This window comes from Gekko japonicus, unplaced genomic scaffold (assembly GCF_001447785.1).
Source record: "Gekko japonicus isolate JY-2015 unplaced genomic scaffold, Gekko_japonicus_V1.1 scaffold2, whole genome shotgun sequence".
Taxonomy (NCBI): domain Eukaryota; kingdom Metazoa; phylum Chordata; class Lepidosauria; order Squamata; family Gekkonidae; genus Gekko; species Gekko japonicus.
In genome coordinates this window covers 852,832-878,031 of record NW_015175358.1, presented here as the reverse complement: position 1 = coordinate 878,031, position 25,200 = coordinate 852,832, and the positions used below count along the sequence as shown (strand labels likewise).

General features: G+C 42.9%; 1 protein-coding gene across 1 annotated transcript in view; it reads right to left on the bottom strand.

The window, feature by feature from the left end:
• The window catches only part of IRAK2 (interleukin 1 receptor associated kinase 2), a 37,180-nt gene that overhangs the window by 4,313 nt on the left and 7,667 nt on the right, over positions 1 to 25,200 (bottom strand). The window contains exons 3-12 of the mRNA XM_015425227.1: positions 20,813 to 20,962; positions 19,390 to 19,499; positions 16,428 to 16,622; positions 14,638 to 14,702; positions 13,116 to 13,230; positions 9,870 to 9,979; positions 4,243 to 4,438; positions 3,486 to 3,548; positions 1,449 to 1,649; positions 125 to 638 (exon numbers count right to left, since the gene is read on the bottom strand). Coding sequence (XP_015280713.1) covers positions 125 to 638; positions 1,449 to 1,649; positions 3,486 to 3,548; positions 4,243 to 4,438; positions 9,870 to 9,979; positions 13,116 to 13,230; positions 14,638 to 14,702; positions 16,428 to 16,622; positions 19,390 to 19,499; positions 20,813 to 20,962 — 1,719 coding nt within the window. The remainder of the gene's footprint in view (positions 1 to 124; positions 639 to 1,448; positions 1,650 to 3,485; positions 3,549 to 4,242; positions 4,439 to 9,869; positions 9,980 to 13,115; positions 13,231 to 14,637; positions 14,703 to 16,427; positions 16,623 to 19,389; positions 19,500 to 20,812; positions 20,963 to 25,200) is intronic.

The following is a 25,200-nucleotide window of genomic DNA, read 5'->3' as shown; positions in this document are numbered from 1 at the left end:
AATCACATGCCACTAAATACAGAACTTAGCTACCACCTTTCAGTTCATGGGATATTTTGAAAATTGGTTGCCTCAGTAAGAAATACTCAATAGATATTCTTAAAAGAATACTTAAAAGCTTTACCTTGTGAAGAACAGGTAGCACCAGAATTTTCTATATTTAAGAAAGTTCCTTCTGAAGAAACAGCTGCTTCCTGAGGTGGAATATGTTTCTCTGAGACTACAGATTTTGCTGTGACATCATCATCGTATTCTGGATCATTTGCATGAAGCATTATGGGGGAAACATTTTCTGGACCTGGAAGGCCATTGGTTGGTGGCTGGTATGCAACATCCCCCATAGGATCCCAAGAAAAGTTACTTGATTCATCGGACTCACAAGGGACCCGCAATCTCTGCTCAGAGTATGTTTCAGGAGACATGACTCTGATCAATGGAGGTAACAAATCCACACAGTTCAACGACTCAGCATTCATGCTGCCATCATAATTGTCATCTGAAAAGCCATCATTGAAGGGGCTGGCTGGTTCATCGTTGGTTTCTTCAGGGATGTTGAGAGACAGTCCAGGATATTCTCTTCCTTCAGACATCTTCCGATATTGTAACTGATGATCTGCCATTTCCATAAATGCATTTACCTGTTGAAACAAGTGTTAATGCTCTAAGTCTAAGACCATCCTCAGAGGTACTTCTCCAAGTTTCCACACCTCCAGAAGGTAGGTGACTACCAGAAATAGGGCTCTTCAGTAGCATCCCGCTTGTGTAACAGCATGCTAGAAAATATCGATCCTATTTTTTCCCATTCTTCCATATTTCTCCCCCACCTCACACTACCCTTTGGGTCAGGCTGAGAATATGACAGGCTCAACAATAGCATCATGGCTGAGTGGGGGTTTTACCTCAGGTCTCCCCAGGGCTCTTTTTGTAGAAAAAGCCCAGCAGGAACTCATTAGAATAGGCCACACCTAACAGCTGAAACTCATCAGCATATTAGGCCACACCCCCATGTTACCAGAAGTGTGGTCATCCAGCCATACCCACCTTTTGCTTCTTATTCTGTTTACCTTGTTTGTTGTCAAAACCCAGAGCCTTTTTTTGTAGCAGGAACTCCTTTGCATGTTAGGCCACACACCCTGAATGTACCCAATCCTAATGAGTTTTCTGCTGTTGGGCGTGGCCTGTTATGCTAATGAGTTCCTGCTGGGCGTGGCCATCTCAGGAGCCAGCCGGAACTTTGTTCCTGTGCGTTCCTGCCCAAAAATAGCCCTGGGTCTCCCATGTTAAATGGCTGCATATATACTAACTATCCACCTTCCTTTTTCATCCCAGTTTACTATGTACAAAATACTGGCAGCGGCGCAGATCTTTGTTGATGTTGCTGCACATATCTGCAGGACTGAGAAGTGAAGCCGTGATATCAGAGAGGAGTTGGGAGTTGCCATGCTTACCTCTGCCATATCAGGATTCTTTTTCCGCAAACACACACAGGCCGCGGTAGCCAAACAAATGGCAGACGTTGCCGGCCAGTGGAGTGCTTTCCTGTCTTGATACTTGCGACATATTTCTTTAGCAGCTAGGTTTTCAAAGGTTCCTTTCTTAGAGCAGGATAGTTCCTTGGCCACCTGGATTTCATCAAGGAGGGCATCTTTCTGTTAAAAAAGAGAGAAATGCAGATGGTCTGTCTCTTTTGTATTTGTCCAGTCTTCAACCCAGATTAGAGTCCATACACTTAACCACTACACCAAACTGGCTCTCAGGGGAAGGCCTCGGCCTGTATGCCCTGTTGTTGGCCCTCCAGAGGAACTAGTTGGCCATTGTGTGAGACAGGATGCTGGACTAGATAGACCATTGGTCTGATCCAGTAGGGTTCTTCTTACGTTCTTATCAATGGCAGGGTTACAATGCAGATGCAGGCAATGGCAAACCACCTCTGAATGTCTCTTGCCTTGTCTCTCCCTACAGGGTCATTATAAGTCAGTTGCTACTTGGGGGGGGGGGGGAGTACGCTATGCAAAAATGGCAAGCTTAGGAAAGTGGAAAAAATACTAACTGGGTTTTCTGTTTTACTAGTTTATTGCAAGACAATTCTATTTCATACCAGTCTGCCCTTCAGCCATTTTACCCTTTTAATTTGAGGACCTTTGCTAGAAAATAAAAACAAACCATGTATTTTAGTTTAAGATCTCTATATAAACTAAAGTGTAGCCATCTTTGCTCTATAGAATCTTCCTGTCTTCTCTGGGTCTCTAAAAACTGCTTCTTGGGCTGAAGCGTGTCGGAGATAGGCCCTACAATGGAATGTAAGACACACGGGGGAAGTTTACCAGAGGTCTAAAGTCCATTGCCTAAAAGAGGAACAATGTTTATAGTACATTGGCATGAAGTACACAAAGTGCCCACACTAGTATGAGTACAGCTTGAGACCAGAAAGAAGAGCAAGAGGCCCAGTATGACTTTATCTTATAGCTGTTGTATGTAATATTAAACATGTGTAAGGAGTACATCCCACCCCTGTTGCTGTAGAAACATGACATACAATTATCCTATAACAATGCTCCCTCTAAGCTGTGGAGTCTTGTGAGCAAAAATTCTACTTTGTGAGCTACTGGCATTAAAGTTGTGAGCGAGCAGTTTGGCTACTGCATAAATTTGTTTGCTCTAGAGCCATCCTTCCTAAACTAAGACAAAAATGTGTGAGACAGAGGCTAAAAAGCTGTGAGCTAGCTCACACTAACTCAGCTTAGAGGGAACACTGAACATGGGTATAGGGGGGAAAGTATAAGAGAGCCAGAAGCTTTTTCTCTGGTTTGCCTTTTCATGCCCAGGTAGTCTCCAATCATACGCTGCAACACCTAGCCTAGGTAATATCTCATCTCTCTGTGTCTGTTCAAACCTCAGTAAAATCCAGTTGCTCTATATAGTTCTCAGGCTCTGTTGTTTGTTATCTGCTTGTTGAATAAACATTGATTAGACTAAGAGCCCACTTGTATGAGCTGTGGATGAAGGTTAACCACAGTTCCTAGCTGCCTCTTGCTAGAAGCAAATGATCACTCCTTCCCTTGACAGGCTTACCTGCTTTCCAGGGGTCTTGCTTGGGAAACCTTTCCTAACAACTTTCAGACTCCTGAACCAGATAGGTGACTTGCTATCACTGATGAATGTATCTGGAAGCAGGCATGCAGTATAGGAACCCAAAGGTTCTGAACAAGCTATGAAGCATTGACAATTCTATACACAGTGCCTAGCACATGCAAGTGTGGCTGTAGGAGAGACTAATATGGGGTGTAAGAAACATCAGATTTGGAGATGTAATAGGCTGGTGTCAGACAAGACTTTGCACACCCAATACTGCAGGTCTTTATGAAGACACAAATTTTGGTACAAGGATTATGTTCTTTAGGCCAGGGTGAAAAGCGCCTGTTTTGAGCTACCCTGCTTCAATTCTGTCTCATTAAAAAAAACCAAAAAAACCCTTTTTCACTTACCAGGAAAATGGGATGCCTTCTTTCATCTATTGCCTTAATGCCAGTCAGTATCTCTGCTAGAACCTAGAAAGCATGTTTTAAAACTATTAGACTGCTCTCTTTAGAGTAGATTATTCAGTAGGATCAAAGGAATATTAGTTGCCAGGATGTTGTTCATATATTTTTCTGTGCTCAACGGCCATAAGCATCAAGCAGAAATTTAGTCCAGGGCAGTTATTATATTCAAAGTTCTGTACATTTTGTGCTAGAAATATTCTCTACCATCTGTCTTGAGGTGATATACTAAGGTGACACATTTGCTTATGTTGCCTAATTAATCCTGCACCTGATAGCCAGAGAAGAGGCAAGGAGTTGAGAGGGGGGATACCGAAACCTTCACTCTTTACCTTTGGAGATCTAAAGAACTATTTCTGGCTTCTTTTAAAGCATATGCTTGTATCTATCATATTGGACATGACAAAAATTAATAAAGCTTATATTCCATGCACCTCCGTGGCTGTGGAACTCTGGACACATGGCAAGAGACCCTCACAGGATAGTAAACCCTTCCCTCAACATCCCTTGGCCCAGCGTGCACAGTCACCTTTCAAAGGGAGACCCACCTGCTACTTCTGTAATGAGGGCCACTGACGCCAGCCCTTTCCAGGGCTCTGGCATTCAGGCTATTTACACAATATACCTGGTACTCCGTACACCCAGTTGCTAGTCTCCTTCTATGAGTCTCACAGTGTTAATGCAGAAAAACGGACAAACTTACTATTCCACAGCTGAATATATCCACTTTTTCAGTTAGCTGCCCATGCCTAATGAAATCTTCTAGGAAGTAAGCAAGGGAAGCTTGCATGACTTTGGTCTTTGTCCCTCCATTCTCAGTTTTTTTCTCCACAGGTTGCAATCTGTGACCAGAATGTCCAAGCTTTGGAACAAAGTTGGCATCCAGCAAAACATTGGAACTGTGTGTGAGAGACAACAAATATAGGGGTAGATGAAGGAAAAAGAAACTGGCAACCATTCATCATAATCCTCCCCACCACTCCTCTTAATAGCAAGAAACAAACAAAAGCAGCTTGAAACAGTGAAGCAGTTATCTGAAGAAGTGAGCTGTGACTCACAAAAGCTCATACCCTGCCACAAATGTTGTTAGTCTTTAAAGTCCTACTGGACTCTTGCTCTTTTCTACTGCTACAGACAAACTAACACGGCTACCCATCTTTATCTAAAAGCAGCCTGAGGAAGACTGAGCATATTCATTGCCTTCCAGGAGCTGTGGAGCTGAGGGGCAGTTGAGCATAAAAAAAAGAAAGAGAGAGAGAGAGGGAGAGAGAGAGGGAGGGAGAGGGAGGGAGTGAGAGGGAGGGAGGGAGAGAGAAAATAAGTAAAGGTGAGAATGACCTGCTTGGGTCCTTAACAGGCGACATTATCCTGGAGTACATAAAGCACCTCACCTGCAAACTTTTCCTTGCAGAACAGCCAGAAGGAAGTGAAAAATACTACTGTGAAGGCCTATGGCCACATACAATAAAGTGATTCTGAAGTGAAAAATACCTTCCGCCAGGTGCTACATCATTCAAATTCATGAGTGGATCTTGTTCACCTGTCCCTAAAACTGCAAGTCAAAACTATACAGCGATCACACTAACAGCATTAGGCTGCTGAGGATTACACAGCTGGGTGAGCAGGAAACCACTCATCCAGCCCAGGAGATAAGCTGTCTTGCACTAAAGCTTGTTTGCACATGTGCTTGTTCCCCTTTCTCACACTATTCCTCATAGGCCCCTAACTGGTTTCCTGCGCTAGCAAAGCTGATGGTCAAATGCCTCTCCATAGGGAAGTGAAATGGAGTCCCTCAAAACACAAAGGGGGACTATGAGACATGCAGAAAAATATTAAGAACATAAGAACATAAGAGATGCCAATGTTGGATCAGGCCAAAGGCCCATCCAGTCCAACACTCTGTATCCCACAGTGGCCAGAAATACCAGTGCCATCAGGAGGTCCACCAGTGGGGCCAGGACAAACCCGACCGCTCAGCAATTTCATGGAGTGCCCACGGGTTCTTGTATTGTGAGAAAGGGAGAAAAGTACCTCTTTCTCTACCTGCTCTTTCCCATGCATAATCTTATAAACCTCAATCATGTCACCCCTCAGTCGTCGTTTCTCCAAGCTAAAGAGCCCTAAGCGCCTTAACCGTTCCTCATAGGGAAAGTGTTCCAACCCTTTTATCATTCGAGTTGCTCTTTTCTGCACTTTTTCCAAAGCTATAATATCCTTTTTAAGGTGTGGTGACCAGAATTGCACACAGTATTCCAGATGAGGTCGCACCATTGATTTATATAGCGGCATTATGATATTGGCTGATCTGTTTACAATACCCTTCCTAATAATCCCCAGCATAGCATTGGCCTTCTTTATTGCAGTCACACACTGTCTCGACATTTTCAGTGAGTTATCTACTACAACTCCAAGATCTCTCTCTTGATCTGTCTCTGCCAGTTCAGACCCCATCAACGTGTATTTATAGTTAGGATTTTTGGCTCCAATGTGCATCACCTTGCACTTGGCCACATTGAACCCCATTTGCCATGTTGACGCCCACTCGCCCAACTTTGACAGATCCCTTTGGAGTGCCTCACAATCCTCACTGGTTTTCACCACCCTGAACAACTTCGTATCATCCGCAAATTTAGCCACTTCACTGCTTACTCCCAACTCCAAATCATTAATGAACAAGTTAAAAAGCAGTGGACCAAGTACTGATCCCTGTGGTACCCCACTGCTTACACCCCTCCACTGGGAGAACTGCCCATTTATACTCACTCTCTGTTTTCTATTAATTAGCCAGTTTTTGATCCATAAAAGGACTTGTCCTTTTATCCCATGATTTTTGAGCTTGCTTAGGAGCCTTTGATGAGGAACTTTATCAAAAGCTTTCTGGAAGTCAAGGTAAACAATATCTATTGGATCCCCCTTGTCCACATGTTTGTTCACCCCCTCAAAGAACATTAACAGGTTAGTGAGACAAGATCTTCCCTTACAGAACCCATGTTGAGTCTGCCTCAATAGGTTTTGTTCATCTATGTGCCTACTAATTCTTTCCTTAATAATGGTTTCCACCAATTTACCCGGTATCGACGTCAGACTGACAGGCCTGTAATTTCCCGGATCTCCTCTGGAACCCTTTTTAAAGATGGGAGTGACATTAGCTACCTTCCAGTCCTCAGGAATGGAGGCTGATTTTAAGGAGAGATTACATATTTTTTTCAGGAGATCCACAAGTTCACAATTGAGTTCTTTCAGAACTCTTGGATGTATGCCATCTGGGCCTGGTGATTTATCAGTTTTTAAGTTGTTTATCAGTTTTAGGACCTCCTCTCTCGTCACCTCAATCTGACTCAGGTCTTTCAACACCACTCCCGAACTCATCGGCTCTGGAGTGGGCAAGCACCTCTCATCTTCCACAGTGAAGACGGAGGCAAAAAATGCATTTAGCTTCTCAGCCATTTCCCTATCATCCTTCAGTACTCCTTTTACCCCTTGGTCATCCAAGGGCCCCACTGCCTCCCTGGCCAGTTACATAATATTAGTTTGTGAACTAAAACAAAAATAGCCTGACAAGTCTAGAGCATGCACACTGGCCTCTACGAGTCACGTTCTGTTGAATGTTAGTTGGGTTAGGGGAGAAAAGTGGGGTGGAATTGTCATGCTTGAGCCCCTAACAGTTTATAGTATGCTATGAACAAATCCCCTCTGATTTACCTGAATGGTCACCTGTCAGTCCTAAAGAGATTAACCACCTAATTAACTAGTTGAAGGTGGGGAAGGCTCCAGGACCAGATGGACTCCCTCCAGAACTATTTAAAAACAATTCTGACTGGTGGGCACCTCCTCTGGCAACTCTCTTTACCATGATTGATAAAACAGGGAACTTGTCTGATTCATGGACAAATTCCATTGTTGTCCCGATTTATAAGAAGGGAGACCCGCAAATACTGGAGAACTACCACTCAATTAGTCTGCTCAATATAGCAGGCAAATTATATGTGAGACACCTTTTGGAAAAACTCATTTCCTGGATGCAAAAGCAAAACCTCCCAAGTAGGGAACAGATCAGATTTCGCCCTGGCAAGTCTACTCTGGATCACTCTATAACTGTCGACCATCTGATAGAGAAATACAGTAGTACAGGGGGGAGAAGGCTGTTTTCAGCCTTCCTTGATTTAAATGTGGCCTTTGATTCCATTTCCAGGGACCTTCTTTAGATAACATGGGTCTAGATAAATGCTTACTTTTCCTTATTCGTAAAATGTATTCCTCTAATAGCTGTCAAGTGCGGTACAATGGCCCAGATGGATTAACTTCAAAAATCTCCGCCAACCGGGGAGTCAAACAGGGTTGTATTTTAGCCCCCTACCTGATTAATTCATTCCTGAATGATTTGGCTCCCTCCCTAAATATTATTGATGGTCATTCCCCTGAACTTGGGTCACATGTTATTCCTTTATGCTGATGATGCTGTTATATTATCAAGCACACAGAAGAGTCTCAAGCGTCTCTTGCTTGCCTTCTCCTCCTATTGTGAGGCAAATTTTCTGTCCATAAACTATGCAAAATCCAAAGTTTTAGTATTCTCAAAGTCTTGGAAACCACAAAGCTGGCGTGTCAAAGGAAATAATATGGAACAAGTGAAATCCTTTAAATATTTGGGGGTTTCTTTTCAATACAACCATAATTGGACAGAACAACACAAGCGAGCAGTCATATCAGCAAGGTGCAGTTCATCCACGGTGGTTAGTTTCTTTTATAAGAAGGGCAATCAATTTGTCCTAGCTGCCATTCTTGTCTTTAATGCCAAAACAATCTCTCAGCTATTATATGGGATCCCCATTTGGGTTAGTGCCTTCAATACCCAACTTGAGCAAATCCAGGCAACGTTCTTACGCCGTATTTTGGGGGTCCCCAACTGTGTCAGCTATGCTACAATGTGCTTAGAGACTGGTATGCATCTGATTGAGACTAGGGCATGGCTATTAACCCTAAAGTTTTGGCTACGCCTACACTTTAGAGCGGAACCTGCTAGCTATATCCATATGATGCTAGCTGATTCTTTTGTTTCCAACTGGTACTGTCAGATCCAGAAGAAAATTCATTCTATAGACGTCTCTTTGGACAACCGCTGCATGTTAAATGAAATGCAGGCATTTAGAATTTTGAAACAGAGGATCCTAGATATCGAGAAACAGACTATCTGTTCTCTTGAACACAAAACCTGCTCCCCTTTAGCATTTTGGTATCTTTCCAGAATATGGACTGCTTGCTGCTTACCTTTCCCACATTACCTCACCCCAGTTATGCCATTCTTTTTTGTTAGCAAGATTTACTGTTTTACCCTCAGCGGTAGTGCCTGGGAGGTTTGCCAACACTCCCTATCAAGAAAGACTTTGCCCATGTAAAGGAAGGCACCCAGACATGGTAGCCCATGTTCTACTTCATTGTGATTTTTATGAGGAAGTGCAGGACTGTATAATTAAACCTATTGTGTCTAACTTTCACGGTCTACCCGAGGCAAAGTTAGTATCTCTTTTACTATCTGACCAATGTTCCCACATTACAAGTTCAGTTGCAAGGTGCCTTCTGGTTGCCATAGCAATCAGGGAGCAAACGTCTAGCTCTTTTATGTGATGCTTGATGGTTTTTATAACTGAAATTTTCTGTAAACTGGCCATGTTGGACCTTTTTTCTTTTTATGCCAATAAAGGTATTTGGATTGGATTGTAGTATGCTAGAGAAAGTGGTTTGGGTTGCAGGGGGGATTTCCCATTCATTCTCTTATACCCTGCAATTCCTCATGGGACCCAACTTGTTCACAACTGATTTTAACATGCTATAAAGCAATGCAAATTACAATGAGGCAAGATTAGGCAGTGGACTCTGCACAGAATTGGGGTGGGGGAGCACCCCATGTCCCTGCTGCCACCACCACATCCTTCCTGGAGAAGCTAATGCTCCTTCCATCCACATTCCCCAGCACAAGTCAAATGCCTAGTGATGCCAGCCTCCAGGTGGGGCCTGGGGACCCCCTGGAATTACAGTTCATCTCTAGACAACAGAGATCAGTTCCCCTGGAGAAAATGGATGCTTTAGAGGGTAGACTCTATGACACTGCACACCACTGAGGTCCCTGTCCACCCCAGGCTCCACCCCCAAATCATCAGGAGTTTCCCAACCTGGAGCGGGAAACCGTACAACCCCTATCTCCCCACCGATGGCCAAGGGGGACCTGGCAACCCTACATGACATGCCCAGTAGGGCTTCCCAACTCCCACAATAGTTTCATAGGTTTATATTTAAAATGGAATGAAAAAGATTTTTAAAACAGCTCCCTACCTTTTCACATTTCCATGAAGAATTCCAAAATTATGTAAATACTGAATAGCTTGAATAAGTCCAATAGCGATTCTAATGCGTTTTTCCCAGGTTAATGGTTCAGAACCACCCTGCAACAGAAGGAAAAGTGGCTCTTTATCCTTTCAAGGGCTGCAAGACCAATGTGTCTATCTGCATGGCAGTAAACAATAAAATGGGACTGTAACGATTCCTTGTTTTATGAGAGTGTGTGTGCCTTTTAATGCTTGATTGAAGTGCATGGTGTTAGCAGACTAGAATGATTGGGAGAGAGAAGTGTGCTGTGATTGGTGGATGACAGAGTGTGGGAGGGGTTTCTGAAGTGGATCTGTGTGGGTGTGTCAGAGTGTCTGTTATGAAAGACAGGAGAGTCAGTTAGTGAGAAAGCAGTGGAGTTAAAAAAGTTCAGTTGAGGTTGTTCAGAGTGAGAGTTCAGTTTGTTCTTTGTGGTATCTGAGAGAGCAGCATATATCTTCAATAGTGAATCTTTAAAGTTCTTAAAGAAGTTAAATTTACCAAGAGATTAAACTGTGTGGTCGCCTAAGTGAGAGATTCCTGTCAGGACTAAAACTGACATGTGTGATACAGTTGACAAATATATTTATACGAACCTTATTCCCAGCCAGTTACATAATAACCAACCTCTTGTTTTGTTCCTCTTTCAATAAATCCTATTTTATTTAAATATATCCCAGAAGTCATATCAATTCTTCCTCAGGACCACATTAGATCCTGAAAAGCCTAAACCCTGTGTTACCCTACCAGTAAGAGAAACAGAGAAGGTTTGGAAATCCTTAAATTCCTGGTGGCAGCCGAATCTACCCAGTTTACAGAAGTAAAGAGCACATTTAAAGGGAAAACTAGTCCTCCCAAATAGGAGGTCGCCACAGGGACAAATTCTCTGATGAATGAATACTGGAATCTCATGCTGGACTGACGCAGCAATCAAATAATTAACTAGTTAGAAGATATTTTTTTCTCCATATAATCAACAATACTGTTATGTATTGTATGCTATGATTTCATGATCTCCTGTCTAGAAACTAATTACATTTTAGAAGTTGTAACTAGGCCTGATAAACTATTTATATGACCTATCGTAACCAGATAGAAGGTACAAATTAGATTGATGATTATTCATCATAATTATGTTGTAGTAAATGAACTCAAACAATTGCTATATTTCCTTTTCAAACAACCAACAAAGTTAACCCAGCCTATGGTTGCCAGCCTCCAGGTGGGGCCTGGAGATCTCCCACTTTTACAACTGATCTCCAGGTGACAGAGATCAATTCCCCTGGAGAAAATGGCTGCTTTGAAGGGTGGACTTTATGGCATTGTACCGTGCTGAGGCCCCTCCCCTCCCCAAAGCCCACCTTCTCCTGGATCCACCCCCAAAGCCTCCAGGCGTTTTCCAACCCAGACCTGGCAACCCTAACCCAGCCCCAAACAGACACCACTGAGAGCCAAGCCAGATGACTGGCTGGAAGATCTGTGACTGGATCTTCCCAGCATTTTTAAAATGGAAATTGCAGCCAGGGTGAGGGAAACTGGCTTAAGGTTGTGGCATGGGAGGAGAAGGGGTTTAAATCTTCCCATTATTAGCCCCTGAACAAAATAAAGAGATATGTACACAGAACCAGTTGTGTGGCTCTTTGAAGTCATACCAAAGCATAAACCAAACTAGAAACTAAAAAGCAGAAAATATTTTACCTATACAGTGGCTGCAGTTTTCTTCCCAATACCTAGCATAGACACAAGAGGCTTTTCTCTATTATTCTAAAGGTAAATGGACCAGGAAGATGTGTATCAGGTAAGAGACAAAAAGAGGCCTTCCCAAGTTAACTCTTAAGAAAAACATGAGTCAGTAGAAATGTTTGGAGACAAGGTCTTATGAAAACAGCTCAACAATATTATTTCAATTTATATCCTACTCCTAGTAAGGCCATGGCCTGGAACAACTACAGCAAGCCACTGGTAGAAGCCCCACCTGAAAGCAGGCTAGGAAGGGGTGGAGGGTGCAGCACAGAGAGGAGGAGGAGGGGCTCTGCCACTGAGCCACACCCACAGGTGATCCCCATGGGTGAGACCAGTAGTGTCCCCACCCCTCTCAGGTTGACACAGGCCCTCCAAAGTAGCAGAGGAGGAGGAGGTGCAGAAAGGTAAGACCTGGGCTGGGAACACAACCACCTCTGTAACTCACACCCATCAGGACCACACCCTCTTTCAGGGGCCTTTAAACAAGCCCAGGGTTGCCTCACTCACAAGAGAGCCTTTAACACAGGGGTGTCGAACTCATTTGTTATTAGGGCCAGATCTGTCATAAATGAGACCTTGTTGGGCCGGGCCATGTGTGTCATAAAATGTAATGCCAGGTAGCAGAGATAAACACAAAGGTATGTTTTTACTTAAAATAAACACATGCTTAAAACATTAGCACTCTTGCAATATTTTATTTAACAGTGTCTGATAACTGCCACCTCTTGCTCTGAATTATTGCATCAAAATGTCTGTGCTGTTGCAATCTTGAGTATGCTGTTCAGGTATGTATCTGTAAGCTGCAAACCTACACTGATGCAGCAGCAGCAGAACTGGAAGAAGAAGCAGAAGACAGCCAGTTCCACTGCGGGCCTGATAGAAGCCCTCCAGGGGCCTGATCCGGCCCTCGGGCCGCATATTTGACACCCTGCTTTAACATGCAGGAAGCAAGGTAGCCACGGTGGATGCGCCATACCTCTGTCTTGCAGTTAGGAGAGAAGAGTAGAGCAAGGGAGAGAGGGGCTATGGTGAGACAGAACCCCTCTCCTCTCCAAATGACTGAGGCATTGTTTGTGGCCTGCTGAGAAAGGGCACTGGAGGCTGCAAGAGCCCTGGGCTCCATCCCTTGGGAGTTGGAGCATGACGCTATTTAAGCAGAATTCTTCCTATACAGGCGAGAGTCTTCCAGCCACTCTTAGGCCTCTGGTGTAGCAAAGAAAACATACACTCCTTTGTTTGTTTTTTGCTACACTAACTAACAGCTAGGGCAAGGCTGATCTACCGTAGTCAGTGTCCTTGGAAGAGGAGATGATTCCCCTGCATCATTTCCTCCTCTGGCTGGTGTCTGGGTCCCATGTCCCTCTCCTCCTCTCTGCAGCCAGAATGCAACATTAATACAGCACATAATAAGAACGTTTAAGACAAGGCAACCCACAAGTTTCAGACTCAATTTGTGACATTTCTGCTTACCTGGCACTGTAATCTGTCAGTCAGTGACCCATTATGCATGTATGGGTAGATTAGGCAGTGCAATTCACTTTCTATAGTGAAGCCCAGAAGATTTAGAATGTTATGATGACAGCACCTACGTGACATTTGAACATATATCATGTGAGGAAAATGAACAGACACAACTCAAAATACTAAAATGAGACTATTTAAACAATTATACCTCTTCCCACTTGCACAGTTTAGCTACTCATCATGGTTAACAGGATAGTTTACTAATTCTGGGACTTTTCCTATGTTAACTCCCCACCCCACCTCTTCCCAACTTGAAATGAGAATGAGAGCAGACCTCAAGTTCTCATATTTCCTCTCGCTTCCCCACTGGCCCTCCCTGAGCATAGAAATGAACAACCCAACTGGGTATTCAATTTGCTTTCAAAGTGAAGTGGAGTGTGCGTGACATGTGGCGGGGGATCACTTCCCAGCAGCTTGTCTGCCTTGACTGAATCTGGATTGTTAGTATGATGAGCCCACAACTGTACTACTAAATTAGAAGTAAACTGAAGCATATTAGATAGTCCAAATGGTGAATTTACATGAAGACAATAGCTGTGATCTAGAGGATTTGCACGCACACTTGCATTCCCTAAGTGTAACAGGGGCTTTCCTCTTGTTTGCTGGATGGAAATTCTCATGTGCTCAGAGAATTAGGTTTTCCCAGGGGGAATCCCAGTACACTTTACTTTTAGAATAGGGATGGTCTCTTCATAGGAAAAGATGAGGAAGTGTTGTGAATGGTCTGTGTACTTTTCTCGATTACATCTGAATTAAACCTAAGTATGTCTTCCTGTGGAGCTGTGGTGGCTCAAGTGGTTAAGACACTGAACTGCAGGCTGTGGAAGGTCAGTAGTTCAGCAGTTCAAGACCCGGGTTGCCGCATGACGGAGTGAGCTCCCGTCTCTGGTTCCAGCTCCTGCCAACCTAGCAGTTCAAAAGCAAGAAATTGCAAGTAGATAAATAGGTACCACTTCGATGGGAAGGTAACAGCGTTCCGTGCACCTTGGTGTTGAGTCATGCCGGCCACATGTCCATGGAAACGTCTTCGGACAGCGCTGGCTCTTCGGCTTTGAAATGGAGATGAGCACCACAACCCTAGAGTCGGATTCTAATGGCTTTCGAGCAAGGGAACCTTTACCTTTACTTTATGTCTTCCTATATTTTATGGCCCTTTTATCCTGCCATTTACATCTTTCTCCATTTTGTTATCTTGTCTGCGTGTGTGGGTGTGTTTGTGTACAGACACAGGAAATGCAAAAAAAAAAAAAAAGCTCCTTGGTGCTTATGCTTTTATTGAAGCTAGTGGCATGTTTTCCATGTGCACAAAATTCTGTAGAGACTGCAAAGCTTGATGCCTCATGGGGCTACAGCTTTAAAAAAGAAAGAATGTTCAAAAACAAAGCAACGCTTTCAAGGCAAGCTTATGTTATTAGAAAAAATAAAGTTACCCATTTGCACAGATCTCTTTCACCACCAATCAACTTACCGAAAACAGATCTGCACTTCAGTATGAAAAAATCTTTGTGTCTGATTCTGGTTTGCACACTCCTTCTGTTTAAAACAGGCATAAGGAAGGATACATGAATTACTTTTCCAAAGACTCGACTTTATTTCTATGACAAATATATGCATATTTTGAAAACCTAAGCCTTAAGTAAATGCTCAAGCTCTCATTGCAAACTAAAGCTTCAAAAGCTTCCACATTGAAGCTGTTATGAATACTTGTGATATGTTTGGTACTTTAATTCTCTTATTTTTAATCAGCACATCAACCTCATAGAAATCTCACTCAGACTCATTAAAGTGGCTGCCCAACCTTACAAAGTAGAATTCCAGTGCTTTTAAAGGACATGGTTGAAAAACAGAAGATGCAACAACCCCAATGAGCTAAGCTACTGCTCTGGTCAGTATTTAGGTGAGAGATGACCTGAGAATCATAACTGAACTGGCTTCTTGAGTTCCACGATGAAAGAAGCATGGGGAATACATGTAATTTTTAAAAAAATAATTTTCCCTAAACAAGGCTAATACTTGAAACTGTTCATGTCTAGCCTAGGATGCATAAACCTCATTCATTCTTGTCTGGAAAGAATCTGAAAATATCCAGAAATTATCAACAGGTTCAAATTACTTCTGGTGAGGAGTTCCTTGCTAGGTTCAGGCCAAGTCCTAACACATACAGCACGATTAATTATGGCAATGATAGCAAAGGAAATCTTATCTAAACCTAGAGAATCCTAGTGCATGGGGAAGGAAAGGGTTTCCAGAATTTGGAAGGGGTTGAGCAAAAATCTCAAGAATTCAATATGGAAATTCAGGATATGTCAAAGATAATGCCGGATCTCTGAATGGAATTTCCCCCCATAATCTTCCCTGTAAAGAGGAATTCCTTCACATTACCTATCTGAAGAAGTAAGCTGTCAGTCACGTAAGATCATATTGAAATAAATGGTGTTAGACTTTAAGGTGCTATTGGACTTTTTATTTTGCTACAATAAACTAACATGCTGAGTCATTCACAGTCATCTGTAAAAAGCATGCAAATGTTTACTGGGACCATGATGAGAGGGTAAAAAGGGGATTAAGCTTTGTGTCTGCATGGTTTTGCTAATTAAAATGGATCCCCATAGCATGTCATTATTAGTGCATGAAAGGGGAAAAGATACATTTTTAAAAGATGCTAATTCTAACAATGGGGGTAGGAGGTTCAATCAGCAAAACAGATTGAAGAGTTTAACCCCTTACTAGCAATTTAAGCCATGGAGGGGGGGAAATGTCCTTTTCTCCCCCTGGAGAAATTGAAATATGTGCAATACATTTTTCCCCTATCAAGCCTGGAATCTATTATGCTGCTTTATCTACATAAAATGCATCATTTATAATGTTGTTAGTGTATAAAATTGTATTAATTGGCATATTTATGTAATTTAAAAGTATAAATACCTTAGCTTCCTGCAAGCAAAACTGCAAATACACACTAAAGTGAAAGTTGTGAACTGCTATATCTATGCTATATCCCACTCATTCTAAACTAAATAATTTCATAAGTGTTTTTTTTCCAGTCTACCTCTCAGTTCTTCCTACTTTTTTTCAATAACAAAATTGAAAAAAGTGCTGAGACTTTTTCATGCTAAACATTTTGATAAGTAAAACCTTCTCTTAAAGAGCATTTCATTCATTTCAAATATTTCATTATGTCTCCCCGGTCTACTCCCAAATTTCTCAGCTTTTCTATTGAAAAACGGAAAAAATGACTCAGGGAAGAAAGATACTTACCTCTTTTAGTCTTTTAACAACATACAGAGCATTTTGCCTTTGGCCTCTGTAAGCATCAGCAAACATGCTTTCATTAATTCGGTTCTCCTCACTGAAACCATTAGTGGCAGTTTCAACTTCATCCTTGGTCCACACGAGGCTCCTACTAGGGAGATTTTGAAGCGATTCCTGCTGAGGAGTAGATGAACTGCACACCTAGGGGATGTCACAGAAAAGACACTACATTGTTACTTCTGGGAACAATTTCCCTGGAACAATAGCATGTAGGGTTGCCAGCTCTGGGTTGGAAAATACCTGGAGATTTTGGGGGTGGAGCCTGGGGAGGGAATGGTTTGGGGAGGGACCTCAGTGGGGTACAGTGCCAGAGTCCACCCTCCAAAGCCGCCATTTTGTCCAGGGGAACTGCTCTCTACTGTTTGAAGATCAGCTCTAATAGCAGGAGATTTCCAGGCCCTACCTAGAGGTTGGCAACCCTGATATCATGAGAAATTTGCCCCTTAGCACAGAAGTCAGACCACAAGGCATGGCTGCAATACATTCACCCTTAAAACAGCTTAACAGTAGAGCTGCCCTTTGAGACTCTAACCATTTCTACCACCATTTCTATTCAGACGTTTGGAACAGCTGAGAAGTCTCTAAGGAAATGAAACATCGATGGTAGTATTGTTTAACCAGCTGCCAAGTCAATGAAGACATGTAAAATATATTTTGGACCACATTTTATTTCAGATTTGTTCTCATGTTATAAGTGTTGCTTGAGTCGTGTCTATTTCTGAATGAAATGTCGGGTTGCCAGCTCGAGAGTTTGCAAGCGGAGCCTGGGAAGGGCAGGGCTTGGGCAGGGTGTAATGCACACATACACATGAAAGTTGTGTGTGTGTAGGGTATTTTTCTTATTAAAAAACTGTGTATAAGGAAGGGAATCAAAACCATACTTCCCCCAGCCCCTGCTTTACCTTGCTGCATTTCAGAACTTTTCTTCCAGCCCAGTTCATTTCTAGTGTTAAAGCCAGGCTGCAAGAAAAACACTGACGGCTGCACAACACGACAAGGTAAGGCAAAGAGGTAGGATTATCGACCTCAAGTTGTGGCTTGGAGTTTTCTGGAATGAAAACTGATCTCTTGAACATGAAGGTCAGTTTCCTTGGAACAAGTGGACTATAGCATCACACCCCTAACTGAGCTCCGTTCCCAAACACCGCCTTCCACAGGTACTGCCCCAAATCTCCAGGAATTTCCCAAGCTGGAGAGAACCCTACAGAAAGGAGGAAGAGGCAGGTCTTAAAACTGTCAGCCATTGCAATATATGTGCAAGGTAAAGGAGAAGCAGCTTTCCATTTTTCATATTAAACTGAAAGGACCATCAGTTTGACACTGTGGCAAAGCCATTGAGGAGCGCCCCCCGCCCCCGGTACTTGCTTCTGCATAATGCCATTTCACAGCTTTTCCCCATCATCCCACTAACTTTAGTGGTCCCAAAATCATAACGCAATAGGTGAAATGACATCCAGATGACACAGAAAGAGTAGCTTTATTTCACAAGTGAATCCAAAAGGTTTTTGCTCAGTTTTTGAGACATAAATCTTAAACTGCTGTATTAAAGTCCGATGTCAAAACACAGAAATACTAACATACATATCCATGAGAAGAAGAAAAAAATGACTAACACAAGTGTAGTGAGAAGACAGGCCTCAAATTAACATACAGTACCAGGACTTCTTGGAGTCTTAGAAGAAGCCATTGGCAGGGTGGGGTCAGAGCACCAACCTTTGCCTTTCTCTTCTAGGAAACTCTGCCAATCTGTTTTTGTGGCTTATTGCACAACTTTCCTGTCAAGAAGCTTAAGGCTATGACAGGAAATGGTACTAAGATACCAGGCTATTGTTTCTTTATGGTTTCCCTGTATTCATTTTTTGGGTTTCCTTTCACTAACCTCAATCAACAACTACCTTAGAGATAAATTCTCTTTAAACACACAACTTTGCGTTATGCCACAGAATTGCTGGGTTTCAGTAACCTATCAAATTTATGCAAATCAAGACAATGGTGATATTTCACCAGAGTAAATCAAATTTGAGAGTAGATTCTGTATGCTGCTATCAACAAAGGCATCTTTTCAAGAAGTGCATAGATCTCGGGACTCTTGCAAAGGCACACACACACACACATACTACACAGTGGCAAATCAAAAGTGTGTCACTGAGAGTCAAATCAGCAGAGAGCTACAGCGGATCCTGGCTTCCTAATGAGCATGTGAGGCAAGTGTTTACAAACCAAAGGTTCTTCATAGTTTATATTTTCATCTGTTTATTTGGAGCATTTTTAGCCTGCCCCTTCTCTGAAACGAGCATCAGAGAGAGTGTTACGATAATAATAAAAACAACATAAAATGAGCACTCCATAAAGGCTAACAAACAGATGTAATGAAAAATTAGCTACCAGTATCGAAATTCCTCCTGAATAATTCTTCCTTGCACAACTTGCAGAATCTCAACAAAGCTGAAGTCTTCCTGACAACTTCAAAAAGGCAATGCCGTAAAATAGAAGCAGTCACTAAAAATGCTAGATTTAGCCGTGGCCATCCTAACTACGCTACAGAAAGAATAAATCTATAGGTGTTGGTTCAGGGAGTTACACTATCACATGGATTAGTAATAGGAAAGGCAGTCCTGCAGATACTTGGCTACCAAACCAAGGATATGCTAAAACATGAAGACACACAAACACACATGAAGCTACCTTATACTGAATCAGACCGTTGGTCTATGAAGATCAGTACTGTCTGCTCAGACTGGCAGCAGCTCCCCAGGGACTCAGGCAAAGGTCTTCCACATCACCTAGTGCCTGGTCCTTTTAACTGGAGATGCCAGGGATTGAGCCCAGGACCTTCTGCATGCAAAGCAGATGCTCTACCACTGAGCCACAGTCCCCCCCCCCCCAGCAATTTCTCTTCAAGGTTTACCTTAACACTTGATGAAGCAGGAGGATTTGAATGTAAAGAATGTGGAAGGTCAATGGAAGCTGGAGGTAGACTCAAAGGAGGACAGTCTGGGTCTGCTTTCAAAACAGGATCTGAAACCAGTTTAAATGAAAGCTATTAGGGATCGACTATTTATACAGGCCTGAGGGCTAGGGCTGCCAAGTCCCCCTGGGGGGTGGAGAAACCCCCGCCCCAGAGACCCATTCCCCGACGCCGGGGAATCCAGCCCCGGGGGGAACCCCGCCCCGGCGTGCGCGTCACAGGGAAGTGACGTTATGACGCTGGGCATGGGGCCACGGCCATACAAGGGAAAACTCTATGGTTTTCCCTTGTATGGTCGTAGCCCCGCCCCCAGCGTTCCCAGTGTCATGTCACTTCCCTGTGACATGCATGCGGCGCGCGCCGGGATCCACCCGGGAGTCCCCCGCCGGCAAGGTAAGTCCCACTTGGCAACCCTACTGAGGGCCCACAGGAAAGAGGTTTTTTATTTCTTCTGAACATCTGTGGCCTAGAAATCATGTAATTAGAAACTTCACAGCATGAAAGAACAAATGTACTGGTCCTATGCATTTTATTTATTCACCATATTTATATAGCTTTCCTTTCTTGCTGAAACTCAAAGCAGATTACACAGTGTGAAACAATGCAATTTAATAGCATGAGACACTCAGTAAACAGTGCAATAGGACAAGGATTACAAAGCATTAGGCACAATATGTCACAACCAATGCTCCCTCTAAGCTGTGGAGTCTTGTGAGCAAAAATTCTACTTTACGAGCTACTGGCATTAAAGTTGTGAGCGAGCGATTTGGCTACTGCATAAATTAGTTTGCTCTGGAGCCACCCTTCCTGAGCGAAGACAAAAATGCGTGATCCGGAGGCTAAACAACTGTGAGCTAGCTCACACTAACTCAGCTTAGAGGGAACACTGGTCACAACCAATGCAAAAAATATATAATTACAAAAGTAGAAGCAATGCAGTAAGACTCTCCCCTCAAAGGCCTGGAAAGGACCCTGCCCCCCCCCTCTAAGTTTTACTGACAAACAAATATTGTTGTGGTTGCCTAGAAACCGCCACAACAGCCACTGTAGAAGACATTTGTTTCTCAAAGGTACAGGTACTCCTTCTATTATTTTAGAGGGTTTCAACCCTCCAGGTAATTTTTTTCCCCAGATTTTTTTGAAACCCTGGGGTTTTCCTCAGGTTTGTATAGAGACTGTCTTGTCTGTTCATGGCTGTTATGTCTAGATTTAAGTATCCACAGATGGGGCCATGTTGAGAATTAGATACACTGATAATGTGGATGTGGTCAAAGCAGACCAAGAACCACTTCGGTGTATCAGTTCATTAAAGATGGGGATTTTTTTTTAAAAAAAAACCCTTACATTCTTGTCTTTATTGTACCTGAGTGTGCCGAATTCGACGGTAAAGAGATTTTTGTCCCATTTCTTATGTCTTCATGTCTGTTTCCATGTGGATGGAGTGATGTGTTCTGCTGCTGAGGAGAATCTAAAGGAGTCCTGAGGGAATCAGCAGACAGAGGAAGTGACATCCCTGTAAAATAAAGCCAAACACACACACATACTTTTACACAGAGCCAGTATATATATATAGAATCTGGGAGCCTCCGGTTCAAATCCCTATTGTGCCACGAATGTTTTCTGGGTGAGGATATGCCAGTTATTCTCTCACAGGGTACTTGTTGTGAAGATAAAATGGAGAAGAGGAGTGCACAGAAAAAGTATTTTCTGAATTCTTCCAGCCTGGGCCAAATGGCCTTAGCTGGTGACACTGCCGTGTGATTTTTGTCACCTGTGCAGATGGCCTGCCAGATGGCCAGGCCTCATATCCATACACAAGACACTTTGATACCTTTGCCAGGGCAGAGAGACATGTAGGCGCCTTCCCAAGCATGGGAAAGAGCTATGCCCAGTACATTAGCACATCAAAAGCATTCCCTGACATGACACATAGACACTTGAAGAGGATGGAGTTGAAGCAACTGAACTGCAGACAGGATGCCCAACTCCTAGCCAATCAAAATATACCTTGCCTAGCAACGCATGGTAACCAGAGATTGGACACGCCTCCCCACTCTCTCACTATAGGGTAATGGCCATACCTGGTGGTGACAGAAGGGGTATAATTGCAATAATCCATATGGGAAAATAGGAGTTCCTCTCTGGAAACAAAGAGTTCTTTTGGACTGGCTGTTTGCTTGTAACATGGAGTTGTACTACTAGGCAGCCAAGCTGGACTTAGCTGCCCACAGCACCATAGGGTTCCTTTTCAAGATTCCCTGGTGAGACCTTGGACTATTTGCACACTGAATCATCTGATACCTCTAAAAGCCTGGTAACTATGGAATACCTCTATTGTGTAGTTATAGCTGAACAAGCTATAGATATCATTTGTTTTCTTATCTTTTGCTAGTCTCATGTTATGTGCATGCTTTTGCACTGAATAAAGATAATATATAATCAATATTATCTGGACTTGTTTCCCCTGTTGCAACCTGATTTCTAAGACTGAATCTTGTGTCTAAGATGTTCGCCTAAGGATGCTACCACTGTATTAATTAATTGTTTGCAGCCCTGGTACAGAGCTGGTAAAGTGCTAAGTCTTATAAATCAAGCAGGAGTTGGGATCTCTGCTCCTGATCTTTGGTGGGGACCTTTTGTGAGAGATCCTGGTGGCAGTGACTATTGGTAAAGCCTGGAGAGTGTACAGACATTCTCCTGGGATTTGTTTAATTGTTGCTGAATGCTTGGTTTAACTCCCATCCCTGGACTGGGGTGAGAGAGAAACCGTGACAAGGAGAATGATGTTACGTTGGCTTTCCATTCAGAAAAAAAAACCCTGTATATAACATATAATATGCATGTGCACAAGTCAGACTGGTAGGAAATTCTACTTGTTTGGAGGTCTAGAAATATGATTCAGATGGGGTTCTCTGTTCAAAGAGATGCCAGCCTTGAATGTCTAGTGACGATTTGTTCTAGATCCTAAGAAAGAAGTATGCTCTAGGGAAGCATGTGGGTTGGTACAGAAAAATTAGCCATAGTTGTCCCACATGTGAATTGTGAAGCCAGGAATAGGGCTGCCAACAACCTGGAAGAAAAGTGTCCTGCCCCTTTAACAGAGTCTTAACAGGTGCTGTTATTTACCTCAGTGCCATGAAAAGCTTCAACTGCCCATTTCCACACATTAAGCTTCTACTAAAGGGACAGGACATTTTTTCTCCAGGTTGCAGACAAACCTAAGGAGAAATGAGCTGGGCAAAGAGGGTTGATGGCAAATATTGGTTTGACTCCGTATAAGGTCCAAAATTTATTTAATACATTTTCATCCTGTTGTTCCTCCAAGGAGCTCAGGGCAGTGTATATCATTTTCTCCTCCTCTATTTTACCCAAATAACAACAACCCACACCCCATGAGGTAGGCTGGGCTGAGAGAGTGACTAGCCTTTGGTCACCCAACAAGATGCACAGCAGAGTGGTAATTTGAACCTGGATCTCCCAGATACAAGTGTGACACTTTGAACATTACACCATCCTGATATTCATGGAATGCAGCCTGGTTGCCCACCAATGCAGTCAATGTATCTAAATTCTCAACATGGCCAAATCTGTGGATACTTAATTCAGAAACTGGAGCCATGAACAACCAAGACAAACCTTTCTACAAACCTGGGGAAAATTCAGCAGGGTTACAAGCAATGCCTGTAGCTTTAAAGAAACAAATGGCTTCAGTGGCTGTTGCTAGCCTTCCAGCCTTGGTTCCTTTAAGCAAAAAACGGGAGAGAGGACAGGGCCATTTTTGCTTTTGAGGGAGGACTCATCAGGGCCAAGACCAGTAGAAACCATTAGGCAACTTGCTACCACATGGCTTGCATGACTCACCCAGGCCCAGCTGCTGGCTACTGTTCAACAGCAACCACCCCATTAAAGTCAATGTGGTATAGTGGTTAGAGTTTCAGACTAGGATCTCGGAAACCCAGGTTTGAATCCACACTCTGCTGTGGAACTCTTTGGGGGACTTTGGACCTGTTACACGCTTTCAGCCTAACCTACCTCACAGGGTTTTTGTTGTGAGGATAAAATTATTAAAACCACAATTCAGCCCAAAGCTGGCTTTTTTTCTGGGGGAATGCGCCAGAACGGAGTACAGGAACCTCTTCGACAAAAGTCTTTTAAAAATATTTAAAAGGTTATGAGTTTTTAGTATACAGATTGAAAACTTCATTTCCCTCTTGAGAGTTCCAGCATTGCTTTTTCCAAAGTTTTCCTGGCCAAAACTAAGCATTTTTACAGCCCATTTAATTTCAATCAAGCATATGCTTATATCTCTCTGACTGAAAAAGTGTTTAACTTTGGATTGTGTCCCAAACATTTAAAATATTAACAAAACGGTTCATAGGAATGTGTCACTTATTGCTGTAATGATTCAGCTAATTCTGGGATGTGTAAAAATTTCTATTGTTTTATTTTCCCTTTAACATACTTTCTTGAGGGCTGATATATTTGTTATGTAGAATACCAAAAATCAATATGCTGACAGGGGGAAAAAAACAGTAATATCATCATGATGATGCAACAGTGCAACCACAACTAATCCAAACATCTTATACAATACAATAAATATTATTCCAGAGAGAAAAATATTACTGCTGAAAAAGGCAGTTTTCATTTCACATATCTTTCTCCAGACAACAAATCTGGGATTTCCTGAAATAAATTACAACCCCTGCACATGTTGTCTAATGCAAGCTGACTATCAAAGGGTTAACTGATTGCATCACCAGGTTTAAGTAGTTTTCCCCCTGAAATCTGAAACCAACCTCTAGAAAAAATAGGTCACATTAGGTCCGCTGCTGGGCAGCTTTGGAAATTCTAGAATGACATCATAACACCAATCACTTAAAACTGCTTTGCTGGTCTTAAGGGTGCCACTGGACTCAAACTTTTCTGCTGCTTCAGACCAAAACGGCTACCCACCTGAACCCACTTAAAACCACTGCACATTTTGTCAATGAATGTCATGTCATATCTTTTATTAAGACCAACAAAAATATCACAAAGCAGTGGTAACTTTTCAAATTAATTCTTTAGAACTAAGGCTGAGCAGTCAGTACAGAAACCAAAGTGGGGAAGGGAGAAAATAAATTGGCAATGCCCAATATCTGCTGTTGAAATCTTAAACAGGATGTGTGTCGGGACCTTTTCAAATCGCACTAAATTGCTGGGATTTGGGGCTTTACTGCCATGCCTCAGTTGACACAGTTTCTCTCCCCTTCTTTGTTTGTGTGAACGACAGGCCTGATGACAAATTCTACAGAAACCAAAAGCTATTATGAGCTACTTTAGCTGGTTCTAACAGGTTTCGTTTTTTGGAATTTGCCTACAAACCAGTGCAGCTGCATTGTGGGTGGGGTGGTGGTGCCTTTAAGGTGATGGAAAGAGGCAGTGAAGTATCCGCTAGCTGTCAGCATTTTTTGGAGTGGAAGATCCTGTGTTTGCCTCTGTTGAAAGCCCCATTTACCCCCCACACAAATGGGGAACAGTGTGAGGCTAGCACACTCCTAATCCATAACTGGGTATACTATTGGTGAATGGGTCTGTGGCGGGAACTGGAGAGCAAGCCCCTCAGTTGTCATGGTCCAAAGAAGGGGAGCCCCCCACCCCACGGGGGGGGGGGGCGGAGGGGAGACATGCAACCATATGCTCTTTGTCTAGTCCTGGAATTCAGGGACAATGGGCCTCAATAAGCTCTTCCAGGGGAGGACAGAGACT